Source organism: Oncorhynchus kisutch, linkage group LG13, assembly GCF_002021735.2.
Source record: "Oncorhynchus kisutch isolate 150728-3 linkage group LG13, Okis_V2, whole genome shotgun sequence".
NCBI lineage: Eukaryota > Metazoa > Chordata > Actinopteri > Salmoniformes > Salmonidae > Oncorhynchus > Oncorhynchus kisutch.
In genome coordinates this window covers 77767569-77786282 of record NC_034186.2, presented here as the reverse complement: position 1 = coordinate 77786282, position 18714 = coordinate 77767569, and the positions used below count along the sequence as shown (strand labels likewise).

General features: G+C 50.1%; 1 protein-coding gene across 3 annotated transcripts; it reads left to right on the top strand.

Moving 5' to 3' along the window:
* The first annotated feature begins 334 nt into the window (after window positions 1–334).
* On the top strand, window positions 335–18289 carry LOC109883485 (syntaxin-17). 3 transcript variants are annotated; one of them, XM_031787547.1, is made up of 9 exons: window positions 336–476; window positions 787–874; window positions 1025–1220; window positions 1371–1436; window positions 6756–6948; window positions 7149–7267; window positions 7419–7469; window positions 15884–15970; window positions 17857–18289. In XM_031787547.1, the coding sequence occupies exons 3-9, from the start codon at window positions 1086–1088 to the stop codon at window positions 18097–18099; spliced, it is 894 nt and encodes a 297-aa protein (XP_031643407.1). In that variant the 5' UTR covers window positions 336–476; window positions 787–874; window positions 1025–1085; the 3' UTR covers window positions 18100–18289. The 3 variants fall into 3 exon arrangements, with proteins under 3 accessions (XP_031643408.1, XP_031643407.1, XP_031643406.1); XM_031787546.1 differs by lacking the exon at window positions 787–874; XM_031787548.1 differs by lacking the exons at window positions 787–874; window positions 15884–15970 and having other exon boundaries at window positions 335–476.
* The last annotated feature ends 425 nt before the right edge of the window (window positions 18290–18714 follow it).

The following is an 18714-nucleotide window of genomic DNA, read 5'->3' as shown; positions in this document are numbered from 1 at the left end:
TGTGTGTGTGTGTGTACTTGTGCTTGCATGTGGTGATAGTCCGACTGAGTGGAAATTCTAGCTTTTCCCACGCGTCACACATTGGTCGATGTTATTTGCCTGACATGATCAATATTGTCTCCCCAATCAATATAGATGTACAACTTTCAACTTTCAATTCCCGACTTTACAAAAATGTATATGAAATCAGTCACTCACCTCTTGCTATAATATTCACTATTGAACTTCATTCAATAACGTTCAATTAATCAGAAAGGTTACTGTATGTGACTGCTGTAGATTCAGCCTCAAGGGGCAGACCTTTCTCTCTGTGGGCTAAGGTTTTAGATCGGAAGTAATTCGTCTGCGCGCAAGGAAGAGAGTTGTTTACAAACAGAAGAGAAAGTTGGACATGTAGCTAACTTGAGACAAACAGTTACGAAATAGCCTAGAAGAATGCATCTCCCAAGTTTTACACTCATGGATTTTTACTTTAAGTAAGTAATATGTTCACGGTTTGAAAATGGAATATGACAGATTTAAAGTTTGAATAGTCAGCTGTGCTGGCTAGCTTGCTAACATACTGTTAACTCACCTGACATACATCTGATTCTGGCAGTTATAACGTTATATTGTTACTTTAAGAGCACAATATAACGTTATAACTGCCAGCTAGCTAGAGGATGATGCCGTACCTCGGTCAAAATGTGTTTTAATGTGTCATAATTACAGACATTTCTTCTCTCTGGAACAAGCAAAGTTTTCTGTTATCATTTGTTCCCGGATGTTGTCGTTTAACTTCTTTAGCTAGCTAACAGCTCGAGACAGACTGAGACCCTGTTATTCAAACCTTGGGCACGAAGGAGTCAACAAAGCTCCCTACTAGTCAGAAATGGTATGTTGTGATGTGTTTGGCATTGGGTCACAAGGAGGTGTGTGCGTGCGCGCGTGTGTGCGCGCGTGTGTGTGTGAGAGAAAAACAGGTCACGTGGTTGTGTGTGGCACACTGATGTTTGATGTATACCTCCTCCCTCCTGTCTTCCAGGTAGCTGAGTAAGAGGAGCACGTGTGTATGGTTGCAGGTGTGAGAACCCACCCGGGGTCAGATGTCAGGGAGGATGTCAGAGGAAGGGGGCAAGCTGACGCTGAGGCGTCTTGAAGGGCCAATCAACAAGTTCACTAAAGTAGCCCTGCCGACAGACCTAGAAAGACTACAGAGACACCACAGCAATATACTGAAGGTAACACACAGATATACTCAGACACGCAAACATATACACACATGCACACACACACATATATACACACGCAAACTCACATCACCGACCATTGGAAGTTACAGAAGAACCACACACAGAGAAGCGGCAACTGAGCTTGTTATTGTCTTACAGTTCCAGCATAGTGGACAATGGGATCGCCTTCATCAGGAGCACATCAATGCCAGCCGCACTGTGCAGGTAAAACATACACACGCAAACTGGCCTTGTGCTGAGTATATACATGATGTTGTGACTGTGTGCTGTGTGCCTGCAGGAGATCAGGAGTGTGTACGGAAAATTGAGTGTGTGTTATAAAAGGGTCTGTGTGTGTGTGTGTGTGTGTATTTTCACAATGACACCACCATGTCTCTGGAAGTGAAGGATTCACCCCCACCTCCTTCCCTCTCACACACACACACACTCAAAACACACCATTCCCCTCAAACCCCTTGGGAGGGCAGAGTGCTTTCCTGTGTGGCGTGTGTGTTTTTGTCCTCTGGGCTGGGTGTGTGTAAGGAAGGTGAAGATGGGTGATGATACACAAGGACATGCAGCACAGATAGAGCCTAAGAGAAGTAGAGAGAGAGCAAGAAAGGCAGAGGGAAGCAGAGAAAGACAGCATCACCCCCCCCACTCTCTAGGCAGGAAGTGAAGTCTCTAGCAGGAAGTGGGCTCCTCTGCTTTCTGTATTTCTGTCTGCATGCCTCTATTTTCATCCATCACTCATCTATTCATCCCTTTCTCCTAACTGTGAATATTATTATAGACCCCCTCTCTGCTGCTCATCACTTTGAGGGATAGGTTAGGTAGTTTGGACAGCACACTACAGATCACTTCCACACTCCATTCCCCCAGGGGGCAGCAGCAACCATGTCCAGGTGGTTGATAAGCACATTCGGTGCTGTCAATTAGGGTTCTGAGAGCCTACTGGTTTGATTTGAACATATTTATGTTTAGTCACCATCTGAACAAATAATAATCCACTTGGACCGGCCGACCAAGAGGTGAAGACGGAGCTGACCCTGGACCTACGGTAAGGTAGCTGTCTCCTGGGTACATACATTCACACCTAGACGCATACGCTGATTCCTCAGGTTACAGACTAGTTAACTAGGCCCAAGACTTAGTGAGTGCAACAATATTAGCAGGCTAGTGAATCGGTTTCGTAACGCCCTGTGTGTGTGTGTGTTGGTGTGGCAGGGCCTATTTAACAATGTGTGCCTGGTTTCACTTTCTCCCTGGTGTTTACTGTGTGTTTGTCTGCAGAGATGGAGTCCTGCTGCTTCACATGCCTGTCTGTCCCCCACTGACTGACTGGCTGACACACAGTCACACACACACACCGCTGGCTGAGTGACTGACTGGCTGACACACAGTCACACACACACCGCTGGCTGAGTGACTGACTGGCTGACACACAGTCACACACACACCGCTGGCTGAGTGACTGACTGGCTGACACACAGTCACACACACACCGCTGGCTGAGTGACTGACTGGCTGACACACAGTCACACACACACCGCTGGCTGAGTGACTGACTGGCTGACACACAGTCACACACACACCGCTGGCTGAGTGACTGACTGGCTGACACACAGTCACACACACACCGCTGGCTGAGTGACTGACTGGCTGACACACAGTCACACACACACCGCTGGCTGAGTGACTGACTGGCTGACACACAGTCACACACACACCGCTGGCTGAGTGACTGACTGGCTGACACACAGTCACACACACACCGCTGGCTGAGTGACTGACTGGCTGACACACAGTCACACACACACCGCTGGCTGAGTGACTGACTGGCTGACACACAGTCACACACACACCGCTAGCTGAGTGACTGACTGGCTGACACACAGTCACACACACACCGCTGGCTGAGTGACTGACTGGCTGACACACAGTCACACACACACCGCTGGCTGAGTGACTGACTGGCTGACACACAGTCACACACACACCGCTGGCTGAGTGACTGACTGGCTGACACACAGTCACACACACACCGCTGGCTGAGTGACTGACTGGCTGACACACAGTCACACACACACACACCGCTGGCTGAGTGACTGACTGGCTGACACACAGTCACACACACACACACCGCTGGCTGAGTGACTGACTGGCTGACACACAGTCACACACACACACCGCTGGCTGAGTGACTGACTGGCTGACACACAGTCACACACACACCGCTGGCTGAGTGACTGACTGGCTGACACACAGTCACACACACACATCGCTGGCTGAGTGACTGACTGGCTGACACACAGTCACACACACACACCGCTGGCTGAGTGACTGACTGGCTGACACACAGTCACACACACACACCGCTGGCTGAGTGACTGACTGGCTGACACACAGTCACACACACACACCGCTGGCTGAGTGACTGACTGGCTGACACACAGTCACACACACACACCGCTGGCTGAGTGACTGACTGGCTGACACACAGTCACACACACACACCGCTGGCTGAGTGACTGACTGGCTGACACACAGTCACACACACACACCGCTGGCTGAGTGACTGACTGGCTGACACACAGTCACACATACACCGCTGGCTGAGTGACTGACTGGCTGACACACAGTCACACACACACCGCTGGCTGAGTGACTGACTATCATACAACGGTCTCAGGGGTCCCCCCCCTCCCCTCCATATCCCCTTCCCCCAAGAGACAACAACAGCCTGAAAACACATGGACCAGTTACACACTCCTACACACCTTTCAATCAGTAGACCTTAGTTCTTATATTTTAATTGTAATTTTTTATTTCACCTTTATTTAACCAGGTAGGCTAGTTGAGAACAAGTTCTCATTTGCAGCTGCGACCTGGCCAAGATAAAGCATAGCAGTGTGAACAGACAACACAGAGTTACACATGGAGTAAACAATAAACAAGCCAATAACACAATAAACAAGTCAATGACACAGTAGAAAAAAGAAAGTCTATATACAGAAATGCATGAGGAGGTAGGCAATAAATAGGCCATAGGAGCAAATAATTACAATTTAGCAAATTAACACTGGAGTGATAAATGAGCAGATGATGATGTGCAAGTAGAGATACTGGTGTGCAAAATAGCAGAAAAGTAAACAAAATATAAACAGTATGGGGATGAGGTAGGTAGATTGGGTGGGCTATTTACAGATGGACTATGTACAGCTGCAGCGATCGGTTAGCTGCTCAGATAGCTGATGTTTAAAGTTGGCGAGGGAAATAAAAGTCTCCAACTTCAGTGATTTTTGCAATTCTCTCCAGTCACTGGCAGCAGAGAACTGGAAGGAAAGGAGGCCAAAGAGGTGTTGGCTTTAGGGATGATCAGTGAGATATACCTGCTGGAACGTGTGCTATGGGTGGGTGTTGTTATTATGACCAGTGAACTGAGATAAGGCGGTGCTTTCCCTAGCATAGACTTATAGATGTCCTGGAGCCAGTGGGTCTGGCGACGAATATGTAGCGAGGGCCAGCCGACTAGAGCATACAGGTCGCAATGGTGGGTGGTATAAGGTGATTTGGTAACAAAATGGATTGCACTGTGATAGACTGCATCCAGTTTGCTGAGTAGAGTATTGGAAGCTATTTTGTAGATGACATCGCCGAAGTGAGTGAAGGAAGCTTTGTTTGCGAAATAAGAAGTCGATTCTAGATTTGATTTTGGATTGGAGATGTTTAATATGGGTCTGGAAGGAGAGTTTACAGTCTAGCCAGACACCTAGGTATTTATAGTTGTCCACATATTCTAGGTCAGAACCATCCAGAGTAGTGATGCTAGTCGGGCGTGCGGGTGCAGGCAGCAAACGGTTGGAAAGCATGCATTTGGTTTTACTAGCGTTTAAGAGCAGTTGGAGGCCACGGAAGGAGTGTTGTATGGCATTGAAGCTCGTTTGGAGGTTAGTTAACACAGTGTCCAAGGAAGGGCCAGAAGTATACAGAATGGTGTCGTCTGCGTAGAGGTGGATCAGGGAATCGCCCGCAGCAAGAGAGACATCATTGATATATACAGAGAAAAGAGTTGAACCCTGTGGTACCCCCATAGAGACTTGAACCCTGTGGTACCCCCCATAGAGACTGCCAGAGGTCCGGACAACAGGCCCTCCTATTTGACACACTGAACTCTGTCTGAAAAGTAGTTGGTGAACCAGGTGAAGTAGTCATTAGAAAAACCAAAGCTATTGAGTCTGCCGATAAGAATACGGTGATTGACAGAGTCGAAAGCCTTGGCCAAGTCGATGAAGACGGCTGCACAGTACTGTCTTTTATCGATGGCGGTTATCATATCGTTTAGTAACAATATCCTCTTAAATAAATCCTCTTCGATATTAAGTCCCCTGTTTACGGGACCTGCGTGGTTCTGACTGAAATTTTTGCTTATAAATCGATCGAGTTGGCTTGCATTGAGCAGTAGCCCTGATTTTTACAGACACAGTAGCATGTCTCTTCTGCCTGTATGAAGCAGCATATGCCTGGAATCCTTACACCGTAATGTAGCGAGGGGGAGTGGTTTCATCACTGTACCACATTCAGATCGATTTATAGCCAGTATTCTAAAATAATGAATAGATTTGAAACAAAACACACCTTCTGTTTGTGATAGACGGACACTATATGAGATGAAAGGCCTAACGAGTTCAGGAAATATTCACAGTGATGGGGACAGACGTTTTGACCAAGAGACCTTTAGAAAATATGCCCATTTTCTCTAACAATAAATATACAAATATGTATTATACACAAATCTTATAGTTAGTCGCTTTATATATTATACTATATTTAGAACAAATAAGTTATTTCAAGCCTTCTTTATACAGTTTCGTTATAGGATATCCATCATATAACATATTTGTATCATGTTTGAATCATGTTTGTGCTGGGTACTTGATCTTGTTTCTTGAAAAGTGACTACACCTCACCAGTCTAACTGTTTTACCAGAAAGGGGACATTTGAACCGTAGAGATTGCAGCATTACTAGTTATTGTTTATGGCCCTCTCATGGTAAATAATTACTTTAGGGGATTACGTAGATTATATTTAAGAGGTTTTAACCAACCTTCTCCAGCAGCGCAGAGAGCTCATTCACCTGTTAATGTTCTTATTGTTGATGTTCTTTGTGTGTGTGTGTGTGTGTGTGTGTGTGTTATCTGTGAAGCATATGCTTCAGGTCTTTAGCGTTCTGACAGGTGTGTCTCCCCGTGGCCATAGCAGCTCAATGCTAATCCAGTCTGCAGCTGTGCATGTATGTTTATTCATCATGTCTAATTAGCGTGGGAGCATCTATTGGTCATGACCTCCTGACCCCTGCCCTGGGGCTGATGGGTACAACCAGGGGAGGCGATCTGACACTACTTCCCCCTTCTCACTCCTCCTCCCAGCAGAGACACTGGAACCTGTCTGTCTGTATGAGGGTGTACTTCTCTCTCTCTCGTGCCTCTTTTTTAAATCTATCTGTTGGGAAGTTGAACCTCTCTCTCACTCTCTCTCTGTAGCAGTTGAGGGCTAATGTTAGAGAGATGGAGAAGCTGTGTGGACGTATCCGCCCGGAGGACGGCCCCGCCCTGGAGAGGCTGGTTCAGCCAATCAGAGACCGAGCATCTGCTGCCACGCAAGACTTCCTACTCCTGCATTCTAACCCCGCCCCTCTGCCACAGGCACCACGCCCCCCAGACCACTCATCCTCAGGTAGCACCGCCCCCTCCCCCTCTATTCAACTACATCAGTTTATTCCATTCTATGTCAGCCATGTTACCTCTTCCTTTATTGACCAATAAACCAACTAATAAATCATCTAAATGCTCATTATGAATTTGAGAATTTCAGAAGCAGTAACATGTCCAGATCTAAAGTTGGTCACTCTGGTTCTCACTGACCTTATCCATTAGGTGGTTCCCATGGTGATGATGTGGGCAGGGAGCCCCCTCCTGTCAATCAAACGCAGCTCCTCCTCCCAGTGATCCCCCTCAACGAGAGTGCTGCTGAGTCCTGGGACACCCTGGAGGAGGTGGGAATATTTTGGCCCCTTGTACTGTATTCACAAATTGTCTTAATAATAGATTAAGAGATCATAATATTTATTCATGTCTTTAATATGTCATATAGTAGGTTTTTGTTTGTGTTATTGTTGCTGTGTTAATATGAGTTTGTTTTGTCAGGACCTGAAGGAGCTTAGCGGTTTGGTGACAGAGTTCTCTCTGCTGGTCCATGTGAGTATGCTATGTACAGTGCATTCGGAAAGTATTTCCACATTTTGTTACGTTAGAGCCGAATTCTAAAATTGATTAAATTGTTTTCCTCATCAAACTACACACAATACCCCATAATGACAAAGCAAAAACTGTTTTGTAGAAATTTTTGCTAATAAAAACTGAAATATCACATTTCCTTAAGTATTCAGACCTTTTACTCAGTAATTTGTTGAAGCACCTTTGGCAGCGATTACAACATCAAGTCTTCTAGGGTATGACACTACAAGCTTGGCACACCTTTATTTGGGGAGTTTCTTCCCTTCTTCTCTAAAGATCCTCTCAAGCCCTGTCAGGTTAGATGGGGAGCGTTGCTGCACAGTTATTTTCAGGTCTCTCCAGAGATGTTCGATCGGGTACAAGTCCGGGCTCTGGCAGGGCCACTCAAGGACATTCAGAGACTTGTCCCAAAGCCACTCAAATCAAATCAAATTTATTTATATAGCCCTTCGTACATCAGCTGATATCTCAAAGTGCTGTACAGAAACCCAGCCTAAAACCCCAAACAGCAAGCAATGCAGGTGTAGAAGCACGGTGGCTAGGAAAAACTCCCTAGAAAGGCCAAAACCTAGGAAGAAACCTAGAGAGGAACCAGGCTATGTGGGGTGGCCAGTCCTCTTCTGGCTGTGCCGGGTGGAGATTATATCAGAACATGGCCAAGATGTTCAAATGTTCATAAATGACCAGCATGGTCGAATAATAATAATAAGGCAGAACAGTTGAAACTGGAGCAGCAGCACGGTCAGGTGGACTGGGGACAGCAAGGAGTCATCATGTCAGGTAGTCCTGGGGCATGGTCCTAGGGCTCAGGTCCTCCGAGAGAGAGAAAGAAAGAGAGAATTAGAGAGAGCATATGTGGGGTGGCCAGTCCTCTTCTGGCTGTGCCGGGTGTAGTTTATAACAGAACATGGCCAAGATGACACTCCTGTGTTGTCTTGGCTGTGTGGTTTTCATCAAGGATCTCTCTGTACTTTGCTCCGTTTATCGTTCCCTCAATCCTGACTAGTCTCCCAGTCCCTGCAGCTAAAAAACATCCCCACAGCATGGTGCTGTTGCCACCATGCTTCACCTTAGGGATGGTGCCAGGCGTTCAGCTTGGCATTCAGGCCAAAGAGTTCAATCTTGTTTCAGCAGACCAGAGAATCTTGTTTCTCATGGTCTGAGAGTCCTTTAGGTGCCTTTTCAAATCAAATCCAATGTTGTTGGTCACATACACATGTTATTAACATACACATGTTATTGCGAGTGTAGTGAAATGCTTGTGGCAAACTCCAGGCGGGCTGTCATGTGCCTTTTCCTGCGGAGTGGCTTCGTTTGGCCTGATTTGTGGAGTGCTGCAGAGATGGTTGTCCTTCTGGAAGGTTCTCCCATTTCCACAGAGGAACTCTGGAGCTCTGTCAGAGTGACCATCAGGTTCTTGGTTACCTTCCTGACCAAGGCCCTTATCCCCCGATTGCTCAGTTTGGCTGGTTGGCCAGCTCTAGGAAGAGTCTTGGTGGTTCCAAACTTCTTCCATTTAAGAATGATGGAGGCCACTGGGATCTTCAATGCCGCAGACATGTTTCGGTACCCATCCCCAGATCTGTGCCTCGACACAATCCTGTCTCGGGACTTCTTCAACCTCATGGCTTGGTTTTTGATCTGACTTGCACTGTCAACTCTGGGACCTTAAATAGACAGGTGTGTGCCTTTCCAAATCATGTCCAATCAATTGAATTTGCCACAGGTGGACTCCAATCAAGTTGTAGAAACATCTCAAGGATGATCAATGGAAACAGGATGCACCTGAGCTCTATTTCAAGTCTCATAGCAAAGGGTCTGAATACTTATGAAATTAGCAACAAAAAAAATTGTCTTATTATGGGGTATTGTGTGTAGATCAGGACAATTTTTATAATTTAATCGGTTTAAGAATAAGGTTGTAACATAACAAAATGTTGATAAAGAGAAGGGGTCTGAATACTTCCCGAATGCACTGTATGTTCTGTGTGTGTGTGTGATTGAGAGGTGACAAGGTCAGCAGACAATGCCTTCCTGGTGTCTAATGAGACAGGATGAATGACAGGGACAGGGCTACGTAACACAGATAGCCTGCTGCGGCTACGCTAACCATGCTGTTAGCACACAGGGCAGTGAGGGCACTGACAGACAGTGTAGTGAGCGACAGCTAGCCTAGCGTCTGTCTGTCTGGTTGGATTCATGCTGGGGCTCCTTAGAGAGCAGGTCACAGCACAGCACAGGTTACTGGAGTGGGGCTGCAGGCAGGTGTACTGCTGGGGGAGGAGGGATGGTAGAAAATGGGCCATAGGGGAGAGGTGGGAGACGAGAGAGGATAGGAGAGAAGGGGGCTGTGTGTCCATGGGGAGAAGAGAGGAGAGTGCCGTGGGAGAGAACCCAGGCAACAGGGCGTATGGTGGGCCAGGAGGAAAACAGACGACTCCGATTATCACTCTATCCCCTGGGAACGAAAGAGCAATAGGAGGGTGAGTGGGAGGAAGGGAGAGCTTAAACATGGTGAGAGAGGAGGGCAGAAAGAGGTGTAGAGAGAGAGATTTAGTGAGGGAGAGCAAGAGACGAGACCGAGAGGAGATTGTTTTGAAGGAGAGAGCATAAAGATGTTTTAGTGCTGTGGTCTCTCTGGGGTGACTGGTGTCGTTCAGGGACCAATACTCAGCCTCTCAACCACAGGGTAAACACTGCTGTGTGTCGGTGTTTGTACCTGCCTGGGGATTTGGGAGGGAGGGAGGGAGACAGAGACAGGCAAGTTGAGATGTTCCGACGCAGCCTGCTAGTGTCTGACTGAAGCACTCATCTCCCACGGTTACACTGGCTGGAGCCTAGAAGCTCCACATCCACCAACAACCATACATACATCTGGGATTTAAAGGGAGGGAGGGTGAAGAAATGGGAACCGAAGTGAACATGAGAGTGGGGGAGAGATGTGAGGACTGAGGAGAGGAGTAAAGATGTCAGCATGCTTCGGTTCAGAATGAGTGTGCTCGCATAATCCCTTAAAAGACCTTTGTTTGAAATACCAAGCAGATCTTAGTCGCACAATTTTACATCCAAGATGTTTGGTGCAGTCTCCTTGAATGACATCAAACATTTAATTGAAGAATTCCTACTGTTGACCAATCACAGGTGAAGGGGCGTAGACTTCAGCTACCGACTCTGGCATGCCTGGAGAAAATGTTTTGTTAGCACGGCCAGAAAAAGCCCTCACCGAAGACCAAAACTAACAAAAGCGTTACAATATGCCGTCATAATATATGCACGGCTGGGAAGTATGCAGGCACCTTAAGGGAGAGGAGAATGATGGAGGGAGGGAGGGGACTGTAACGGAGAGGAGGGAGGGGACTGTAACGGAGAGGAGGGAGGGGACTGTAACGGAGAGGAGGGAGGGGACTGTAACGGAGAGGAGGGAGGGGACTGTAACGGAGAGGAGGGAGGGGACTGTAACGGAGAGGAGGGAGGGGACTGTAACGGAGAGGAGGGAGGGGACTGTAACAGAGAGGAGGGAGGGGACTGTAACGGAGAGGAGGGAGGGGACTGTAACAGAGAGGAGGGAGGGGACTGTAACGGAGAGGAGGGAGGGGACTGTAACGGAGAGGAGGGAGGGGACTGTAACGGAGAGGAGGGAGGGGACTGTAACGGAGAGGAGGGAGGGAACTGTAACGGAGAGGAGGGAGGGGACTGTAACGGAGAGGAGGGAGGGGACTGTAACGGAGAGGAGGGAGGGGACTGTAACGGAGAGGAGGGAGGGGACTGTAACGGAGAGGAGGGAGGGGACTGTAACGGAGAGGAGGGAGGGGACTGTAACGGAGAGGAGGGAGGGGACTGTAACGGAGCGGAGGGAGGGGACTGGAGCGGAGGGAGGGGACTGTAACGGAGCGGAGGGAGGGGACTGTAACGGAGGGGACTGTAACGGAGAGGACTGTAACGGAGAGGAGGGAGGGGACTAACGGAGGGAGGGGACTGTAACGGAGGGGACTGTAACGGAGAGGAGGGAGGGGACTGTAACGGAGAGGAGAGAGTTAGGGGGCAGTAAGGGAGAGGGAGGGAGTTAGGGGGCAGTAAGGGAGAGGAGGGAGGGGTCTGTGACGGAGAGGGAGGGAGTTAGGGGGCAGTAAGGGAGAGGAGGGAGGGGTCTGTGACGGAGAGGGAGGGAGTTAGGGGGCAGTGAGGGAGGGAGAAAGGGGACTGTAACGGAGAGGAGGGAGTTAGGGGGCAGTAAGGGAGAGGAGGGAGGGGTCTGTGACGGAGAGGGAGGGAGTTAGGGGGCAGTAAGGGAGAGGAGGGAGGGGTCTGTGACGGAGAGGGAGGGAGTTAGGGGGCAGTGAGGGAGGGAGAAAGGGTACTGTAACGGAGAGGAGGGAGTTAGGGGGCAGTAAGGGAGAGGGGGGCAGTAAGGGAGAGGAGGGAGTTGGGGGGCAGTAAGGGAGGGAGAGGGAGGAAGGGGACTGTAACGGAGAGGGGGGAGTTGGGGGGCAGTAAGGGAGGGAGAAAGGGGACTGTAACGGAGAGGAGGGAGTTAGGGGGCAGTAAGGGAGAGGAGGGAGTTAGGGGGCAGTAAGGGAGAGGAGGGAGTTGGGGGGCAGTAAGGGAGGGAGAGGGAGGAAGGGGACTGTAACGGAGAGGAGGGAGTTAGGGGGCAGTAAGGGAGAGGAGGGAGTTAGGGGGCAGTAAGGGAGGGAGAGGGAGGAAGGGGACTGTAACGGAGAGGAGGGAGTTAGGGGGCAGTAAGGGAGAGGAGGGAGTTAGGGGGCAGTAAGGGAGAGGAGGGAGTTGGGGGGCAGTAAGGGAGGGAGAGGGAGGAAGGGGACTGTAACGGAGAGGAGGGAGTTGGGGGGCAGTAAGGGAGGGAGAAAGGGGACTGTAACGGAGAGGAGGGAGTTAGGGGGCAGTAAGGGAGAGGAGGGAGTTGGGGGGCAGTAAGGGAGGGAGGGAGAGGGAGGAAGGGGACTGTAACGGAGAGGAGGGAGTTAGGGGGCAGTAAGGGAGAGGAGGGAGTTGGGGGGCAGTAAGGGAGGGAGGGAGAGGGAGGAAGGGGACTGTAACGGAGAGGAGGGAGTTGGGGGGAAGTAAGGGAGGGAGAAAGGGGACTGTAACGGAGAGGAGGGAGTTAGGGGGCAGTAAGGGAGAGGAGGGAGTTAGGGGGCAGTAAGGGAGAGGAGGGAGTTAGGGGGCAGTAAGGGAGAGGGAGAGAGGGGACTGTAATGGAGAGGAGGGAGTTAGGGGGCAGTAAGGGAAAGGGAGGAAGGGGACTGTAATGGAGATGAGGGAGTTAGGGGGCAGTAAGGGATGGAGAGGGAGAGAGGGCATTAAGGGAAAGGGAGAGAGTTAGGGGGCAGTAACGGAGAGGGAGGGAGGGGACTGTAACGGAGAGGAGGGAGTTGGGGGGCAGTAAGGGAGGGAGGGAGAGGGAGGAAGGGGACTGTAACGGAGAGGAGGGAGTTAGGGGGCAGTAGGGGAGAGGAGGGAGTTGGGGGGCAGTAAGGGAGGGAGGGAGAGGGAGGAAGGGGACTGTAACGGAGAGGAGGGAGTTAGGGGGCAGTAAGGGAGAGGAGGGAGTTGGGGGGCAGTAAGGGAGGGAGGGAGAGGGAGGAAGGGGACTGTAACGGAGAGGAGGGAGTTGGGGGGAAGTAAGGGAGGGAGAAAGGGGACTGTAACGGAGAGGAGGGAGTTAGGGGGCAGTAAGGGAGAGGAGGGAGTTAGGGGGCAGTAAGGGAGAGGAGGGAGTTAGGGGGCAGTAAGGGAGAGGAGGGAGTTAGGGGGCAGTAAGGGAGAGGGAGAGAGGGGACTGTAATGGAGAGGAGGGAGTTAGGGGGCAGTAAGGGAAAGGGAGGAAGGGGACTGTAATGGAGAGGAGGGAGTTAGGGGGCAGTAAGGGATGGAGAGGGAGAGAGGGGCATTAAGGGAAAGGGAGAGAGTTAGGGGGCAGTAACGGAGAGGGAGGGAGGGGACTGTAACGGAGAGGAGGGAGTTGGGGGGCAGTAAGGGAGAGGAGGGAGGGGACTGTAACGGAGAGGAGGGAGTAAGGGGGCAGTAAGGGAGAGGAGGGAGGGGTCTGTGACGGAGAGGAGGGAGTTAGGGGGTAGTAAGGGAGAGGGAGGGAGGGGACTGTAACGGAGAGGAGGGAGTTAGGGGGCAGTAAGGGAGAGGGAGTGAGGGGACTGTAACGGAGAGGAGGGAGTTAGGGGGCAGTAAGGGAGAGGGAGGGAGTTAGGGGGCAGGGATGGAGGGGACTGTAACTGAGAGGGAGGGAGGGTACTGTAACAGAGAGGAGGGAGTTAGGGGGCAGTAAGGGAGAGGGAGTGAGGGGACTGTAACGGAGAGGAGGGAGTTAGGGGGCAGTAAGGGAGAGGAGGGAGTTAGGGGGCAGTAAGGGAGAGGAGGGAGTTGGGGGACAGTAAGGGAGAGGAGGGAGTTAAGCGGCAGTAAGGGAGAGGGAGTGAGGGGACTGTAACGGAGAGGAGGGAGTTAGGGGGCAGTAAGGGAGAGGGAGGGAGTTAGGGGGCAGGGATGGAGGGGACTGTAACTGAGAGGGAGGGAGGGTACTGTAACGGAGAGGAGGGAGTTAGGGGGCAGTAAGGGAGAGGGAGTGAGGGGACTGTAACGGAGAGGAGGGGGTTAGGGGGCAGTAAGGGAGAGGAGGGAGTTAGGGGGCAGTAAGGGAGAGGAGGGAGTTAGGGGACAGTAAGGGAGAGGAGGGAGTTAGGGGACAGTAAGGGAGAGGAGGGAGTTAGGGGACAGTAAGGGAGAGGAGGGAGTTAAGCGGCAGTAAGGGAGAGGAGGGAGTTAGGGGGCAGTAAGGGAGAGGAGGGAGTTGGGGGGCAGTAAGGGAGGGAGAGGGAGGAAGGGGACTCTAACGGAGAGGAGGGAGTTGGGGGGCAGTAAGGGAGAGGGAGTGAGGGGACTGTAACGGAGAGGAGGGAGTTAGGGGGCAGTAAGGGAGAGGGAGGGAGTTAGGGGGCAGGGATGGAGGGGACTGTAACTGAGAGGGAGGGAGGGTACTGTAACGGAGAGGAGAGAGTTAGGGGGCAGTAAGAGAGAGGAGGGAGTTAGGGGGCAGTAAGGGAGAGGAGGGAGTTAGGGGGCAGTAAGGGAGAGGAGGGAGTTAAGCGGCAGTAAGGGAGAGGAGGGAGTTAGGCGGCAGTAAGGGAGATGAGGGAGTTAGGGGGCAGTAAGGGAGAGGAGGGAGTTAGGGGGCAGTAAGGGAGAGGAGGGAGTTGGGGGGCAGTAAGGGAGGGAGAGGGAGGAAGGGGACTGTAACGGAGAGGAGGGAGTTGGGGGGCAGTAAGGGAGGGAGAAAGGGGACTGTAACGGAGAGGAGGGAGTTAGGGGGCAGTAAGGGAGAGGAGGGAGTTAGGGGGCAGTAAGGGAGGGAGAGGGAGGAAGGGGACTGTAACGGAGAGGAGGGAGTTGGGGGGCAGTAAGGGAGGGAGAAAGGGGACTGTAACGGAGAGGAGGGAGTTAGGGGGCAGTAAGGGAGAGGGAGAGAGGGGACTGTAATGGAGAGGAGGGAGTTAGGGGGCAGTAAGGGAGAGGGAGGAAGGGGACTGTAATGGAGAGGAGGGAGTTAGGGGGCAGTAAGGGATGGAGAGGGAGAGAGGGGGCAGTAAGGGAAAGGGAGAGAGTTAGGGGGCAGTAACGGAGAGGGAGGGAGGGGACTGTAACAGAGAGGAGTGAATTAGGGGGCAGTGAGAGAGAGGGAGGGAGTTAGGGGGCAGTGAGGGAGGGAATTAGGGGGCAGTAAGGGAGAGGGAGGGAGTTAGGGGGCAGTGAGGGAGGGAGTTAGGGGGCAGTAAGGGAGAGGGAGGGAGTTAGGGGGCAGTGAGGGAGGGAATTAGGGGGCAGTAAGGGAGAGAATTAGGGGGCAGTAAGGGAGACGAGGGACTTAAAAAGCTCAGGATGGTCATAGTTTTGATTTTAAACCGCTACAGAAAATGTATACCTGTTGTCTGAATATTGTCTATCCATATGTAATAAGTAGCTAATGTAAAAAGGTACCATGTCCATGAAATTTATATAGTATTTACATATAACAACACCAACTACAATAAGGAAGGAGAGAAGGATGGATGGTGTCCAGCACACAGGGAGAGGGACGGCTGTCACTCTGAATATTTCATGAGCTCCTCACAATAACCCCCCCAGACCCCTCCTGCTCCAATATAACCCCCCCAAGACCCCTTCCTACCCCAATATAATCTCCCCAGACCCCCCCCGCCCCAATATAATCTCCCCAGACCCTACCTTTTCTACTTTACACCCGCATCACCCCCCACAGACAGACACACACATCTGTGTTGCTGTGTCGAGAGGGACCAAGTCAACGGTGTGTCTCCAGTGTATAAACCCTGTGTGTGTGTCAGTCCCAGCAGGAGAAGATTGACAGCATAGAGGAGAACGTCAACACAGCAGCAGCCAACGTGGAGGAGGGGACCAGGAGCCTCGGGAAGGTGCGTGTGAGCGTGTACACGTGTGTGTGTGTGTGTGTGTGTGGTGTTTGGGAGATCGATGGCACTTTGCCTCCCAGCCATTCTGCAACGTTTGTCCCTATTGATCCAGCAGAATACAGAGGAAAGCTGCAATTAAAGAAATAGAGAGAATAGATGGAGAGAGGGGTTAAGAGGTACAGTGATGGAGGGAGGGGTTGAGTAGGGGGTGTTGTCAATGGAGAGTGCAAGGTGTGTGTGTGTGGGTGCAGGAGGCGAGGAGAGGTATGAAGGGCTATTTAATAGCTCTTCAGGAGCAGCGTTTGGCCTCCCACTGTTGGCTCAATACACACACACAACCTCAGAATAAAGTCAGACTGACAGCTCAATACCCACAGACATATTACAAGCTCAGTGTGGTATGTTGTGTGAGTTCTATACGGCTGAACAGACGCTCCGCGTACACACCCGTTTGAGTCTAGTTGCAGACAAAATATCACAATATTTAAAAATGTGGTTTATTTAAGCATAAATGTACCATCTCTCACCCCATGTTTTGATTGATAAATGGAACTTCAACTCAGTTCAACTTCCTTAATTGATGAAGTTGAAATGGGATTGAGCCCACATTGAGGTCCAGAATATTCTAGGGTGTGGCTGTGCTTTTAAGGGATCCTGAGTGGCACAGCGTTCTAAGGCACTGCATCGCAGTGCTAAAGGCATCACTACAGACCCGGGTTCGATCCTGGACTGTATCACAACCAGCTGTGATCGGGAGTCCCATAGGGCACAATTGGCCCAGCGTTGTCTGGATTATATGTTTGGGATTTTTTGGGCTCTTCGGGCACAATTGTTTTTCTGCTAGGCAACCCGAAGATCAAAGCCGAAGTCTACGCTCCTTCGTCGGTAATTGGTCAACAGCAGGGATTCTTCAATAAAGTCTTTGTCATTCAATGAGAAATGAATCGTTTTCATTAAGAAATACTGCACCAAACATCTTAGTTAGATGTAAAATTGATCTCCATGTCAAAATTAGTGACAGATTTCTTGAGTTATCTTAGATTAATTCCGACTATTTTGAGGAAGTGTATTCTGGCTACGGCATCTCTAAATGGACAAATAGTACTATTGTTGCTTTTTTCAAAATGTTCAGGTCTTTTAAGGGAGTATGTGTGCACACTCGATGGGCTAGGCGTCAGCCCAACTGAAACATGCTGAGGCCTTTAGAAGCAGTGTGTGTACATAGAAGAGGTGTCAGACACAGCAGTGTGTGTCATCTGTCATCAGGCCAGGTGCCATTACACACACCCCTGATTTACCAACACCCTGTACTCTGAACTTTCAACTTACCTCTGGTTAATTAAAATGACCTTCGCTGCCATGAGGTGAGGGGGTGGGAGGGCGTTTGAACTGGAACCATTTAACTGTTAATCTGTTAATCAACCGTGGGAGGGGGTAGTGTGTGTGTGGCGGAATGTTCAGAGGAGTCACTCATTTACAGCAATCAGTCTAAAGGAGCGTCTTCCTCTCTGAAGATAACAGTATTAATAAACACACACACCTCATTTCTCCAATTTGAATAAACATGGGTAATTAAACTGTAGAGCTTTGATGATGATGGTGTGTGCGCATGTGTTGCTGTTTGTGTGTGTACATTTGTGTGTGTGTGTGATCATGAAAGGCCAGGTAGATCTGAAGACTTCTCGCTGACTGTGTGTCTTAGAACATCAAAGGAGTAACCCCCCTGAGTGTGTGTGTGTGTTATATATGCGTGGATTTGTCCCAAGCAAAGTTTTCTTATTTCCTTGTCTTTTTAATTGAATTTAAGGATCTTTATTGGCATAAAAAGTGAAGAAACCTAGACTGTCAATGCATGTAGTGACTCGTCTATCCCTCTGTCCTCTCTCCAGGCGGTGGGCTACAGGCTGGCAGTGTTACCCGTGGCGGGGGCAGTGTTAGGGGGGGTGTTGGGTGGGCCGCTGGGCCTACTGGTGGGGTTCAAGGCAGCGGGGGTGGCAGCAGCGCTTGGAGGGGGGGCTCTGGGGTTTGCAGGGGGGAACCTGGTCCAGAAGAAACGCAGAGCTAGAGTAGAGTCCCAGATGAACCAGCTCACTGCACCCCCTACGGAACCAGAACCACCGCTGGACAAGTGACCTCTGATTGGTCGTGAAGGGACCTCTGACCTCCAGAAGCTTACACTGGTCCAGGTACTGCCTGACTACATTGCAGACGCATGCTAGAGCTTACATATACAGTGGGGCAAAAAAGTATTTAGTCAGCCACCAATTGTGCAAGTTCTCCCACTTAAAAAGATAGGTACACTTCAACTATGACAGACAAAATGAGAAAAAGAAATCCAGAAAATCACATTGTAGGATTTTTTTATGAATTTATTTGCAAATTATGGTGGAAAATAAGTATTTGGTCACCTACAAACAAGCAAGATTTCTGGCTCTCACAGACCTGTAACTTCTTCTTTAAGGGGCTCCTCTGTCCTCCACTCGTTACCTGTATTAATGGCACCTGTTTGAACTTGTTATCAGTATAAAAGACACCTGTACACAACCTCAAACAGTCACACTCCAAACTCCACTATGGCCAAGACCAAAGAGCTGTCAAAGGACACCAGAAACAAAATTGTAGACCTGCACCAGGCTGGGAAGACTGAATCTGCAATAGGTAAGCAGCTTGGTTTGAAGAAATCAACTGTGGGACCAATTATTAGGAAATGGAAGACATACAAGACCACTGATAATCTCCCTCGATCT

Coding starts and splice junctions, on each gene's coding strand:
- LOC109883485 (XM_031787546.1), top strand. CDS start 1,086: ATGTCAGGGAGGATGTCAGAGGAAGGGGGCAAGCTGACGCTGAGGCGT. Junction 1,437..6,755: donor ATGCCAGCCGCACTGTGCAG/GTAAAACATACA, acceptor CTCTCTCTGTAG/CAGTTGAGGGCTAATGTTAG. Junction 15,971..17,856: donor GGACCAGGAGCCTCGGGAAG/GTGCGTGTGAGC, acceptor TCCTCTCTCCAG/GCGGTGGGCTACAGGCTGGC.